The sequence below is a fragment of the Myxocyprinus asiaticus genome, chromosome 46 (genome assembly GCF_019703515.2).
Source record: "Myxocyprinus asiaticus isolate MX2 ecotype Aquarium Trade chromosome 46, UBuf_Myxa_2, whole genome shotgun sequence".
NCBI classification, from domain to species: domain Eukaryota; kingdom Metazoa; phylum Chordata; class Actinopteri; order Cypriniformes; family Catostomidae; genus Myxocyprinus; species Myxocyprinus asiaticus.
The window spans coordinates 17,923,054-17,936,562 of NC_059389.1; the positions used below are offsets into that span (position 1 = coordinate 17,923,054).

The window sequence follows — 13,509 nt, forward strand, 5'->3', positions numbered from 1 at the left end:
GACCAAGTTGCGCAGTAGCTCAATTGATTGAGTGTTGAACAAGGGTTCGAGTCCTGAAGAGCTAGTCGACGTGAGACGAAAGCATCATAAAAGCACCAAAAAATGACGTGGTTGCTTCAGCAATTGTGTTTTTCATCACACATTTGCTTTTTATGACACTATCAGTTAGGTTTAGGGTAGGAAGTTAGGTTTTGTTGATTTAAAACTCGATAGAGCATTAACCTTAAAAACCTCATCTGTTTGGGGACCTGGGAAGCTCAGCAAGTGAAGACACTGACTACCACACCTGGAGTCGCAAGTTTGAATCCAGGGCGTGTTGAGTCACTCCAGTCAGGCTATCTAAGCAACCAATTGCCTGGTTGCTAGGGTGAGCAGAGTCACATTGGGTTAACCTCCTCGTGGTGGCTATAATGTGGTTCTTGCTCTCGGTGGGGCACGTGGTGAGATGTGCGTGGATGCCACGGAGAACAGCGTGAAGCCTCCACGCGTGCTACGTCTCCGTGGTAATGTGCTCAACAAGCTACATAATAAGATGCGTGGATTGATGTTATCAGACGCGGAGGCAACTGAGATTCGTCCTCCGCCACCCGGATTGAGGCGAGTCACTACACCACCACGAGGACTTAGAGCACATTGGGAATTGGGCATTCCAAATTGGGGAGAAAAGGGGAGAAACCACCCCCCCCCCCCCCAAAAAAAATTCATCTGTTTGGGAGAACATTTAACTTGCTTTTAGCGCCACACAGTGGATATTTCACCTCGGTATTGCCGAGATATGTGTAATGAACCATGTAATATCATTTTGTAAAAATGTTGCCACAGTCACATACTTTTCATGAGATCAGGCTGCCGGAAAAACATTTCTACTACACGCCTGCATAAATACAGAATATTCTTCATCAACGCTCGAGAAGTATATTCTTCATTTAATTCAGTACTTACTATCAAAGTATGGGAATTCCAACCCAATCCAATGCACTTCCTTTCCTTCCACCTCTCTGACAGGATGACAAAGCCGTGTGATAAACAGAGCCCCAAAACATGATCTTCTTACTCGCACAAACTGTCCTGTAAACTCCAACCAAGCCATCGAGGGAGGACCTAGCCACAGGCCCGATCCGTCAGGCCAGACAATGCAATGGCAGTTGGGTGTGGGCTGGGGTGTGAGTGTATGAGTGAATAAATGGAGAGGTGTGGGACAGTGCGATTAAGGCCAGCTTAATGACTGGTTAAGCTGAGTGGATAAATGCCGTGGATGGGAAACAGAGGAGAAAAGGAAGGAGAGACGAAATGTGTAGTAATTACACAGAACTGCTAGCCTGGCTTCCTGCCACTGCCTAATTCACTGTCCAGGTGCAGGTGTGTGAGTGTGTGTGTGTGTGTGTGTGTGTGTGTGGTTCTGAAGTGAAGTGCGTGTGAAGTGTGTTTTCTGTTTGAATAGCACATTGGACAATCTGTAAGTTTTGAGAAATACTTTGTTGTGGTGGTGTTAATAAGAACAGAGATTTAAGTTGTGTGTTAGCGTGGGTGTGAATGTGCGAACAAGTATGTTAACAGAGCGCTATCAGGAGGGCGTCTTGCCAAAAAGCCCCAGATCTTAAATGGCAGTGTTCACAAAGGAGCAGGGGAGCTTAACCTTTCGTGAGAAGAGCCCAGAAATGTTTAGAGCCAAAGACCAGACCACAGCCAGGTTCTCCCTCCCTCTCTGGCTTCAGTGGGAGCTGTGAAAAGCACTTACGTGGTGCAGCCTTCCTTCTGCACAAAAGCGCAAGGTGGAAGTTACATTATAATTTGAGGGCAAGATTGTGTGTTGGCCCGCTGTACACCTCAGGGAGCCAAAACCAAGAGCTTAGATGGGATGATGGGGTCTTGAATCAAGGGACGTCAAGGGTTTAGGTGGCTTTGCTGTTGTAAACTTTGCTAGTTGCTTGAAGGGAATGTTCCAGGTTTAGTACAAATGAACCTCAATCAACAGCATTTTTGGCATAATGTTAACTACCACAAAAATGTATTTCAAGTTTATTTAAAAATAAGCTAAAATCTGGGTTACAGCGAGGCACTTACAATAGAAGTGAATGGGGCCAGTCCATAAATGCTAAAATACACACTGTTTCAAAGGTATAGCCACAAGATGTAAACAATTTGTGTATTAACATGATTTTAGTGTGACCTAGCATTGTTAATTTGTTTGCAAATGACACTTGGTTTGATATTTAATGTAATGCATTCAGACATTTTTAAGTGTGGCTCAAGTGTCCAAATACTTTCTGGGACACTGTTTATCATCATCAATTCTAAATAAAATGCACAAACACTAAGGATATGAAACTTAAGAAATTTAACGAGTCCGGGTCCGATTCCGTTTACGATTCCTCTCAATGACTCTTTCAGTACTTCTGAGGAAGAATTATTTTGAAATAAGAAATCCAATTGCATTTACTGCCCTCAGCAGCCTGTTGCCGAATGATTAGATCATTTCAGATTTCTCCAGAGCAGACATAAAAAATCTAAAATAAATGTAATACAATTCTTGTAAATGGCATGTTTGCATACTATTTAGAGGCATAAATGCAATCCAATAATTGATCCTTACTATATATTACATAAAAAATCAAAATAAAATAAAACATATGATTAACTATTTAATTCATTCATTTATTTATTATTTTGCAAAATTCCCCTTATTACATCAAAACTCATGTGTAACTTTAACTAACAGCCTGATTGAAATCTTACATGTCTGAAGTACATGTTAAAAAAAACACATTGACAGTTTCAGAGACAGTTAAGACTGTGTTATGTAGTCTAATGTTGTACTTCAGGCTTGTTAGACTTCAACCATTCTTATTTCATTTCGGGTTGGACATGCATAACATGCACATCAGCATAAGATTAATTCAGTTACTGCTCTGACTGATGTATACGTGTTTTTGATTCACCAAAAAGAACCAACTCATAAGAGTCATTTGTTTGGGAATCGAACAACACTGGGCACTGTATGTTTCGTGCTGTAGATTCAAAAGAGCGGGCTCATAAGAATAATTCGTTCGGGAATCAGACTATACCAAAATCGGCAAATGTTTCACGTTATAAATTCAAAAGAGCAGGCTCATTAGTTCGGGAATCGGACTACGCCAAAAGCACCAAATGTTTCACGCTGTAGATTCAAAAGAACCGGCTCATAAGAGTCATTCGTTTAGGAATCGAACAACACTGGGTGCTGTATGTTTCGTGCTGTAGATTTAAAAGAGCAGGCTCATAAGAGTCATTCGTTTGGGAATCGAACAGCACTGGGTGCTGTATGTTTTGTGCTGTAGATTCAAAAGAACCGGCTAATTAGAGTAATTGGTTTGGGAATCGAACAACACTGGGTGCACCGTTTGTTTCATGTGGCAGATTCAAAAGAACCGGCTCATAAGAGTAATTCGTTTGGGAATCTAACTAAACTGGAAGCAGCAAATGTTTCGCACTGTAGATTCAAAAGAACTGGCTCATAACAGTAATTGGTCCGGGACTCGAACAACATTGGGCGCTGTATGTTTTGCTCTGTAGATTTAAAAGAGCAGGTTCATAAGAGTCATTCGTTTGGGAATCGGACAACACCGGAAGTGCAACAGCACAGAAATTCATGAAAATCATACTGAACAAGACATGCACAGTCTGGCCTTACATTATAGATAAAACTAACTGGGATTAAATGCTTGAGTTAATTTTTTTCATAGCTTTATCCAAAAACCCCTTCTGTTATCATTGCTGTTGCCTCAGTTCATGAGGACATGTGCATACTCAGTCTTTCCCTCAACCATGTTCTTGTTTCACGGCTTGATCATGGCCCTGTTTGCTGGTGATTCATTAGCATCTCGCTCTGCTTGTGACGGCCCATTGTCAACACTGGCAGATCATGAGACTGATTTGAAGCCAATCGGGTTGCTAATTAGTGTTGCTCAGCCAGCTCTTATAGACGCTCCAATGCCTCTTTCATTATACAAAAATATATTATGTTAAGTGATTGTGAAATAATACACATTAGGCCTTTTTTTAAAAAATCAAACAAAGCAAGATGGAAAAATTTGGCAAAGCTGAATAGAGAATCTGTTTCTCTAAGTAAATAATACAACACACACACACAGTATGCATGCACAATCAATATTCACACAAGGCATGCCGACATCGTGCAGATAGTTACTTATATTTTCAAATGGAACAGAACTTACAGGGACATCCACATATTTGGCTGCTGCCTTTACCTTTGAGGCAATAAAAAAAGTTCTGATGAATATCTATGGGTTGATAAATGATCAGTCCGAAATAAGATGCCGGAAAGGGGTGGGGGAGATAAACTCACTGTGAAAGAGAGGATGGAGGAAAAGAATGTTCCCTCGTCATATCGTGAGAGTTTGGACAACACCCCGTCCAAAACAGCTGCAAACTGTGAAAGAGAAGAAATGTTTGCGTGACAAGAAGCAACTATTTATTACAAAGTAACACACTGAATAGGTAAAATACAGTTACACCCCTCTGAATCCAACTGGAAAGCTAAATCCTTAAAGGGATAGTTCACCCAAAATGAAATTCTGTCTCATTTACTCACCCTCATGTTGTTCCAAACCTGTATGACTTTCTTTCTTAAGCAGTACACAAAATAAGATGACAAAATGACAATCTGCTTTTGTGTTCCACCGAAGAAAGTCAATTTTAACAAAAGTAAAAAAATTTAAACCTAGTCTCATGGAATAAACGTTACTATACTACATTTTTGCAAACTGAGTTTTACATGTTGCTTTCTACATTTTGCAGCAGTTTCCCAGAGAAATAAACACTAGAGATGCTACAACAACTGTTTGTTTTATTCACTTTCACACAAATCACGGGTATTAAGACTGATTATGACTTTATAAACGCTTATTTTTTGCTCTATTACTCACACCTTGCTATGCTATTATATCAGAACACTTTAATGCATAATTTATAATTTAATGCTTGTATTACAGACTCACCAACATTTACACATTTATTCCAGTGTGATTGCGTGGTAGCTCACCTGATAGAGTGTTGGACTTTGGACTCTCAGACCGAGCCTCAAGCCCAGACAAGGATGCTCGAAACAAATGTGAAAGTGAAAGTGAAGCGAAAGTATCATAGAAGTGACATGATATGGCATGGTTCCTTTAGAAAATGTGCTTTTCATGTTGAATTTGCTTTTACAACACTATCGGTTAGGTTTAGGTGTAGGTTAAGGGTAAGGATGTAAAATTTCTTCACCTCTCATTTATCTTTTTGAACACTATCGGTTTGGTTTAGGTGTTGGTTTATGGTGAAGATGCCTGTATTATTTACCTCTCATTTATCTTTTTGAACACTAGTGGTTTGGTTTAGGTGTTGGTTTAGGGTAAGGATGTCTGTCTTGTTTACCTCTCATTTATCTTTTTGAACACTAGCGGTTAGGTTTAGGTGTTGGTTTAGGGTAAGTATATCCGTCTTGTTTACCTCTCATTTATCTTTTTGAACACTAGCAGTTAGGTTTAGGATAAGGATGTCTGTCTTGTTTACCTCTCATTTATCTTTTTGAACACTAGCGGTTAGGCTTAGGGTAAGGATGTCAGTCTTGTTTACCTCTCATTTATCTTTTTGAACACTAGCGGTAAGGTTTAGGTGTTGGTTTAGGGTAAGGATATCTGTCCTGTTTACCTCTCATTTATCTTTTTGAACACTAGCGGTTAGGTTTAGGTGTTGGTTTAGGGTAAGGATATCTGTCTTGTTTACCTCTCATTTATCTTTTTGAACACTAGCGGTTAGGTTTAGGTGTTGGTTTAGGGTAAGGATATCTGTCTTGTTTACCTCTCATTTATCTTTTTGAACACTAGCGGTTAGGTTTAGGTGTTGGTTTAGGGTAAGGATATCTGTCTTGTTTACCTCTCATTTATCTTTTTGAACACTAGCGGTTAGGTTTAGTGTAAGGATGTCTGTCTTGTTTACCTCTTATTTATCTTTTTGAACACTAGCGGTTAGGTTTAGGTGTTGGTTTAGGGTAAGTATGTCTGTCTTGTTTACCTCTCATTTATCTTTTTGAACACTAGCGGTTAGGTTTAGGGTAAGGATGTCTGTCTTGTTTACCTCTCATTTATCTTTTTGAACACTAGCGGTTAGGTTTAGGTGTTGGTTTAGGGTAAGGATATCTGTCTTGTTTACCTCTCATTTATCTTTTTGAACACTAGCGGTTAGGTTTAGGGTAAGGATGTCTGTCTTGTTTACCTCTCATTTATCTTTTTGAACACTAGCGGTTAGGTTTAGGTGTTGGTTTAGGGTAAGGATGTCTGTCTTGTTTACCTCTCATTTATCTTTTTGGACACTATCGGTTAGGTTTAGGTGTTGGTGTAGTGAAAGCATGTCTGTTTTCTTCACCTCTCATTTATCTTTTAAAACACTTGGTAAGGTGTAGGCTAAAGTTTTAGGTTAGGGAGGTACGTTTTACTCATTAAAACCTCAATCTAATATTCACCTTAAAAACCTTATCTGACTACAACATAATTTCACTCTATTTTGGTGCCCCCCGCTGGACATTTCACTGGGAAACTGCAGCCAAACGTGTAATGAAGCACGTAATGTCACAAAATTTCATGAGATCAGGCTGCAATTTTTTGGGAGAACTATCCCTTTAACTGAGCATGTTTAAACAAAAAATGCCATATAACATTTCCTGCAATACTCATTCACTCCAAAGTGTTGAGTCAGAGGCTCACGGTGAAGGCCAGCAGAAAAGAATGGGTAAAAGCCAAATCTCAAAGAGATTGAGACAATGGCTGAAGGGAATACCTTTGAGACCAAGGAGGAGATCATTTCCTTAAAGGCCTCATCGATCAGGACATCAATTTTTGTGTGGTACTGTTGCTGTAGACACAGAAGAAGGGGACGGGGAGGAAAAACTTAATATGACAGGCTCTCAACGCGAATTACAAACAAAGCTTATTATCAGAAACTTTGGCTAGAGCGCCGTGAAAGAAATGGCTAAATGGATCGCAAACCTTCCTAAAAGAACATCCTCTCACAAAGACATATTCCAGGAGAGAGAAAAATCCTTCCATGTAATAGGGCTGAGTTAAACAGCTATTAGGCCCATTATGCCAATCAATGGAATTCCTTCTCTCATTTAGGGCAAAGGAATTTGAAGGATACTTTTTGTGCAGGCCACAATTAGGGCAGCCTTGCGTTTTTCTAAAGAACCCGTCCAGCTGCGGCGACCAAAGGCTCACACTACATTCAATTAATCGACAATTTCATGTCTGATAAGTCTTATTCACCTATTTTGTCGAAAACAGCGAGAGGGAAAGGGAGAAGGAGAAAGCAAAGGATGGGGGCTGTGTGTGAGAGAAGACAGAAAGAGAGAAAGAGTGCAAGCATCCATTTGGTGGCATTGAATAGATGCCTTTGCTGCATGCGAGGCAAGCAGGAGTTCATCTCAGCCAACAATGCCCATTCAAAGTGAATCCAAAGGACAACCAAATTAAAAATTTCTATCAACAATACGTGCAGATCGGTGACAAATTGAGGGTGCTAAGAGGTCACTGTCAGCAGCCCTAATTTTCTTTTCACCCCCCCCCCAACCTTTTTCTTTTTCCTCCTGTGCACAAAATGGCAGTTTTTTCATAAATGGCATTACAGGAGAATCTTGAGGACTTTTTACCTCAATTAACACTTCCATGTTTGCTTTTTATTCTGCTAAACTGCAAGGGCTCTTTTTTGCATTAGAACAGATTAAATAGGGAGGTCTTTGCTGTGTGTGAAAACCAAAAGAACAATAATGTCATTTGAAAACATTTATCTGGTAGCCAACCACTTCAGAGTCACTTCAGCAGCATGGCAGTTTATAAAGCATAACCTTGTATTTTGAAATAAAGCTGCAGGCAAACTCGGGGAAAATAATATTTTCTTTGTTTTTAAACAAAGTCTTTCACAAACAACACAGCGCACACTTATGGCCATTACATTCAATTCCTTGTGACAGAAAAATCGTCTGAGTGCTGAAAAATGCCTTTTGACCCAACACTAAGTAGGTGGAAATAAAAGTGTTGTTTCTTACAATGGTGGAACTATCTTGCCGTGTGAAACCACAGACATTAATTCTCAGTATAGTAAAAAAACAATTAGCATGTTTTTTGGTTAGGACTGGAAAAGAGAAGTGTCGATTATGATGGCATAATTTAGACCATATAAAGAGGAGGATTATGCCATAAGAGAAAGAGAGAAGGAAAGATACTTTCATTATAAAAGCTTTAATAAATCTATATGCACTCTAATATAAAGAAATAGAAAGAAATAAGGTCATTAAAGTGTGGTATTAAAATCCAGAATAAATCATTACTTGGTAGAGGAATTTCTTTTAGAAACAATTATTCAACTTTTATCAAACAGGGATGCAAACTAATGACTGGTGAAAATGTGAGAAAGTCATTGCAGGTGTTCCAGATGTATATTTTTATTGATTTGTTTGTTGTTTTTAAAGCTTTTTGTTGTATTTAAAGCTTTTTTTTTTTTTAAGTGCTTAAGCTTAAAGTAACCCTTTCAAGTGATTTCAATAAGGAAAATGTAGAAAAGCAAATTAGCTTCAGAAAAGGTGTCTTTAGCTGAAAGTTGGGTAGTTTGCATCCCTGATTAAATTTAACTAACACATAAGTATGTTTAAAAATATATATGTTTTTGAAAACATTAAGTAAATTCCACATTTGTAGTCAATTTAAAAATGTAAAAATGAATGCTCTATTTTATAAGTAAATATTATTCATGATCATGTATCAATCCTAAAGTAAAAAACTTTGTCATATTTATTTTCTAATTTGAGTAAATTTCACAGATAAATGAAATAAATCAATTTTACTTAACTTTTCTTAGCTAGTGTTCCCAGCATGCACTGGGCTTGAATACTTAATGAGCTTAAATTATCCGTTCATGATCAAAAAAATTATCTGTTGATTGTTCCCATCATTGTGTTTTGTGCACCAAGTGTTGAGGCATGCGCAGCTCTGGATCTTGTTTCTATTGCCATTAAAGTTAGGTGATGTTGTCTTATAGACTACATAGCATGCATTAAGCTTCCCTGTGTAAGGCTTTTATGTGTCATGTGCTAAATGGCTAAGTACGTTAAAAAAGCATTTAAATGTTAGTACACTTTTAAAAGCATAGCTTAATTCAGTGTTACATTGCTTAAGTAAAATGTACAAACAAAGAGTAATATTTACTTGAAACAGAGTATTACAAAGTAAACTTTACTTGAGAATTTATAATTAAAGCCACCAAGAATTGTGTAGCCGTTACTTGAAAATATCGTCTGTTAAATTTACTAGCAATTTCTGGGTAGAGACTGTTTCCTTGATTTTTTAAGTAAACCTCACTCCAAATGTTTTTCAATGTAAGAGCTAACCAGTTAAGTTAACTGCACATATTGTATTCTTTCACTGCTTATTTGCACATCAAACTGTTGGACTGAACACTTACCCACTGCTGGTCAACCTTGGGTTCATGCAATAGTGCAGGACATGAGGGAATGAGTCAAAGAAAAACAGACATGAATAGAAAATAATCTTAGAGGTGGGTTGAATCATACTGAATCTTGAAGACAGCCAAAAGGTAAATTAAACTTTAGTAAATATGTGATCATTATGTAAAATGTAAAAAAGGCAATAAATAAAAGCAACACAAAATCTACCAAACTGGCTCATTTGAGAGGGGAGAATAAATATGAAATGTGATTTCGAGAATTTACTGAATCTAAAATGAAGCAAGACTGCCACTTTAATTTCTAAAGCACAAAATCATGTTAAATCCATGTCTTCAGAAGCAATATAATAGGTGTGGGTGAGAAACAGATCAATATTTAAGTCGATGAACATGAATCGCCAAAAACACAAGAAGAAGAATGTGGAAGTGAATGTCAAAGTGGAGACTGATAGTAAATATGACTTAAATATTGATCTGTTTCTAACCCACACTTATCATATCACTTCAGAAGACATGAATTAAACCATGGAGTCGTATGGATTACTTTTATGCAGCCTTTATGTGCTTTTTGAGCTTGAAAGCTTCTGGTCACCATTCACTTGCATTGTATGGACCAACAGAGCTCAGACATTCTTTTAAAAATATTTGTTTGTGTTCAGCAGAAGAAAGAAAGTCATACACATCTGGGATGGCATGAGGGTGAGTAAATGATGAAAGTTTAAATTTTTTGGGTGAACTGTCCCTTTAATTTTTATTTATTTTACTTATTTATCACACATTAGCACATATACAGTGAAATTCTTTTTTTCACATATCCCAGCTAAGCTGGGGTCAGAGCGCAGGGTCAGCCATGACACAGCATCTCTGGAGCAGATAGGGTCAACAGTGGCATCTTGGCAGTGCTGGGGCTTGAACCCCCAACCTTCTGATCAGTAACCCAGAGCCTTAACCGCTGAACCACCACTGCCCCTTTTTGCATATCCCAGCCAAGCTGGGGTCAGAGTGCAGGGTCAGCCATGATACTGCGCCCTTGGAGCAGATGGGGTCAAGGGCCTTGCTCAAGGGCCCAACAGTGGCATCATGGCGGTGTTGGGGCTTGAACCCCATCTAGTCAGTAACCCAGAGCCCTAACCGCCAAGCCACCACTGCCCCTTTTTAAGTCTAAACTATAAATGACTCCAAACTTCACTCTAAATTATAAATTGCCAACTGAGAAGTTCGAGTCTCAGATACTGTTTAAAGGTGAAGTGTGTAATTTCTGTATCACCAGCGGTGCCAAAATGAACTGCAAAATGAACTATATTTTTACATTTTATACAGAAAATGCCTGTGTAAAACTCCTTTGTGAGACGCTGCAAAAACAGCATGGTGCAATTTAGGTACAATTAAGCTGAGATTGGATAAAGTGTTTTAAATTACACATCACTTTTAATGAACAGCTGTGTGAACTTTAGTCGATTGTCCACATAGAGATAAAAAGGGAATAAAATAGTCCCTATATGAAGCACTTTACATAAGAGTATAATTGCACATTAAATTATTTACAGGCTACAGTATGTGCTGCTATTGACCTGGCTTGGTTGCTGCTTTTTTGAGATTAAAATGGCAGTTCTGGTTTCTCCAAGGCCTCTGCAGCAGGATGCCTTTGTTGTCAAGACTTATTTCAAGGCAGAGGAAGAGATGATAATATTGCCCAAAGAAAAGTAATACAAGTACTTCAGACAAACTTATAACATGTGGTAGTTCAGCTCAAAATCAAGTATGAGATATAAAGAAACTGATAAATGCATCTTTACCAGTTTGACAGCAATGCCTCTGCACTTCAAACAGCCAATTATTGCCTCCTAATTGAATGACTGCACTTAGCACATTCTTAATCTTGTTCTCAATTTAAAAGACCATATGTTTCATCAGATATATAATGTTCATAAGTAATTTACCAAGGTAAAGACTGATGCTCAAATAGACCTTGTATGATTGTGACATACCTCCTGACCTTGGTCAAGAACACAAAGCTTGGAGCACTGTTTCTTGGCGTCCATGAGAACATTAAACATTGTGCACACTGACAAGGGGATGCGGAAATCAGTGGATTTGCTTGACTTCTGCATCTTAGAGTCAAAGGCAGCTTTGGTCCTGCATATAAGAGATGAAGACATATTTATTCATGCTATTGTTGTTCCAAGCCTTTATGATTTTCTGTCTTAAATGGAATACAAAAGGAGAAATTCTGAAGAGTGTACTGGTCGCTTTTTTCCATGCACTTACAATGAAAGTTGTGCATTATATATACATAAGTCTTCTGAAGTCATACAATAGCTTTGTGTGAGGAACAGACCAAAATTTAAGCTTATGGAAATTTCATGTTGCTTTTGCATCTTTTTTTAAGTTTGAAAGCTCTGATCCCCATTCATTTATAACTGCACTGAAATGAGTGAACAGTACATTCTTCAGAATTTCTCCTTTTGTGTTCCAAGGAAGAAAGAAAGTCATACGGGTTTTGAATGACATGAGGGTAAGTAAATGATAATGCAATTTTCATTTCTGTGTGAACTATTCCTTTAAAAGGGCCACTATTTATTAATTCTTAAACAGCAAACCTTTTAACACAGGCCTCCATCATATCACTGGCCATGAGTTTGAGCCTCTGCTCCAGATGTTGGGCAAACTCTGGCTCTGGCCAGTGCAGGTCCATTACAAACATCTGAAGAGCATCCAGCTTCCAAAACAGATCTTCGGATGTGGCCGAGCCATTACTGAGGAAAACAAAAAAATGCAAAGTGAAATGTCATGCAGCACATGAATGATCTTAGCTCTGACTTAGGAAAGCAGCATTTTTATGTATTACTAATTTCTCTATAGATATTTCTCTGTCTGCAGATGCCACAGCAAATACATTGCAGAACTGAAAAAAGAGAAAATATAGTACAAACATAAAAGTTAAAACTGTAATTATTAATCGCATTTTTACCGATTAATCGCATAATTTTTTGTAGTTAATCGCAATTAATTGCAGATTTTGAAAGTGCTGAAATTTTACACTACATATACTTCTTTTCCTGTAAAAATGCATTTATTTCTATCTTAGGAAAAACAAAACAATATGTAACAATATAATGCTTTATTAACATTTTCCAAACAAACACTTCAACAGTAAAAAGGTAGAAATGCACTAAAATAGCACCAATTCAAGTAACACTAAATGTTTTCCAAAATATCAGTGGGAGATTGACTAATTGAAAGAACTAGTCTCCCCATAGGTTGGATTTTCATTGCAATCGGCATTAAATCTCTTAAGCTCTCATCCTCCACAATACTAATCTGTTGGTAGACTGTGGCTATTAGCTTTGTAACAGCAATCATGAAGCCGCGTTCATGATTCATGTCAGGGTGTCAGCGCCAGCACCAAGCGCCACTTTGTACTCAACATGAAAAGCACTTGCACCAAAAAATGTCTTATTCTGTGTTTTGGTGATAGTTAAGACGTGACGTGCTTCTGTGGTCATTAAAATGTGCCTTACCTAGGCTGAAAAATACTTGATTTCTATCACAAGTCCCATCTGGGCTTGTTTTGTACATCAAATAGCGTTAAGAGCTCCTTTCTCTGTCATTTGTTCACTGAAACGAAGTGCTGTTGTGTGTGTTGTGAAGTGTGCGTCAGTGTAATGACTCACATTGGACACACCGCAAAGTTTTTGCCCTTCCAACCAGTGTTTATGCTGGTTTATGTTGTATTAATGGTATCACAATTAAGAAAAAATTAAGCATTAAACTTTAATTAATCACATGCTTTAACACGTTAATCCTGACAGCTCTAGTTAAAATGCAAAAGTAGAAAGTAAAAAAAAGATTAAAGATGGTAACACTTAATAATAACTTTAATTAGAAGTTATTATCAGACATTATATAATGTAAAACAGATTAGTAGTTGATGCTATGAATAGAATCCATTTAACTGTGAATAGATATGAAAATATACACAGATGAGCCAAAACATTATGACCAATCACAGGTGAA

The 13,509-nt window shown here is 37.9% G+C and overlaps 1 protein-coding gene across 4 annotated transcripts in view; it reads right to left on the reverse strand.

Moving 5' to 3' along the window:
• The window catches only part of LOC127436053 (calcium-dependent secretion activator 2-like), a 225,334-nt gene that overhangs the window by 18,775 nt on the left and 193,050 nt on the right, over window positions 1-13,509 (reverse strand). For 3 of the 4 annotated variants that reach the window (XM_051689965.1, XM_051689964.1, XM_051689963.1), the window contains 6 exons: window positions 12,093-12,248; window positions 11,481-11,628; window positions 9,490-9,504; window positions 6,814-6,888; window positions 4,346-4,429; window positions 4,215-4,247 (listed from right to left, as the gene is read on the reverse strand). In XM_051689965.1, the coding sequence (XP_051545925.1) occupies window positions 4,215-4,247; window positions 4,346-4,429; window positions 6,814-6,888; window positions 9,490-9,504; window positions 11,481-11,628; window positions 12,093-12,248 (511 nt within the window). The remainder of the gene's footprint in view (window positions 1-4,214; window positions 4,248-4,345; window positions 4,430-6,813; window positions 6,889-9,489; window positions 9,505-11,480; window positions 11,629-12,092; window positions 12,249-13,509) is intronic. The other variant, XM_051689966.1, reaches the window with a different exon arrangement.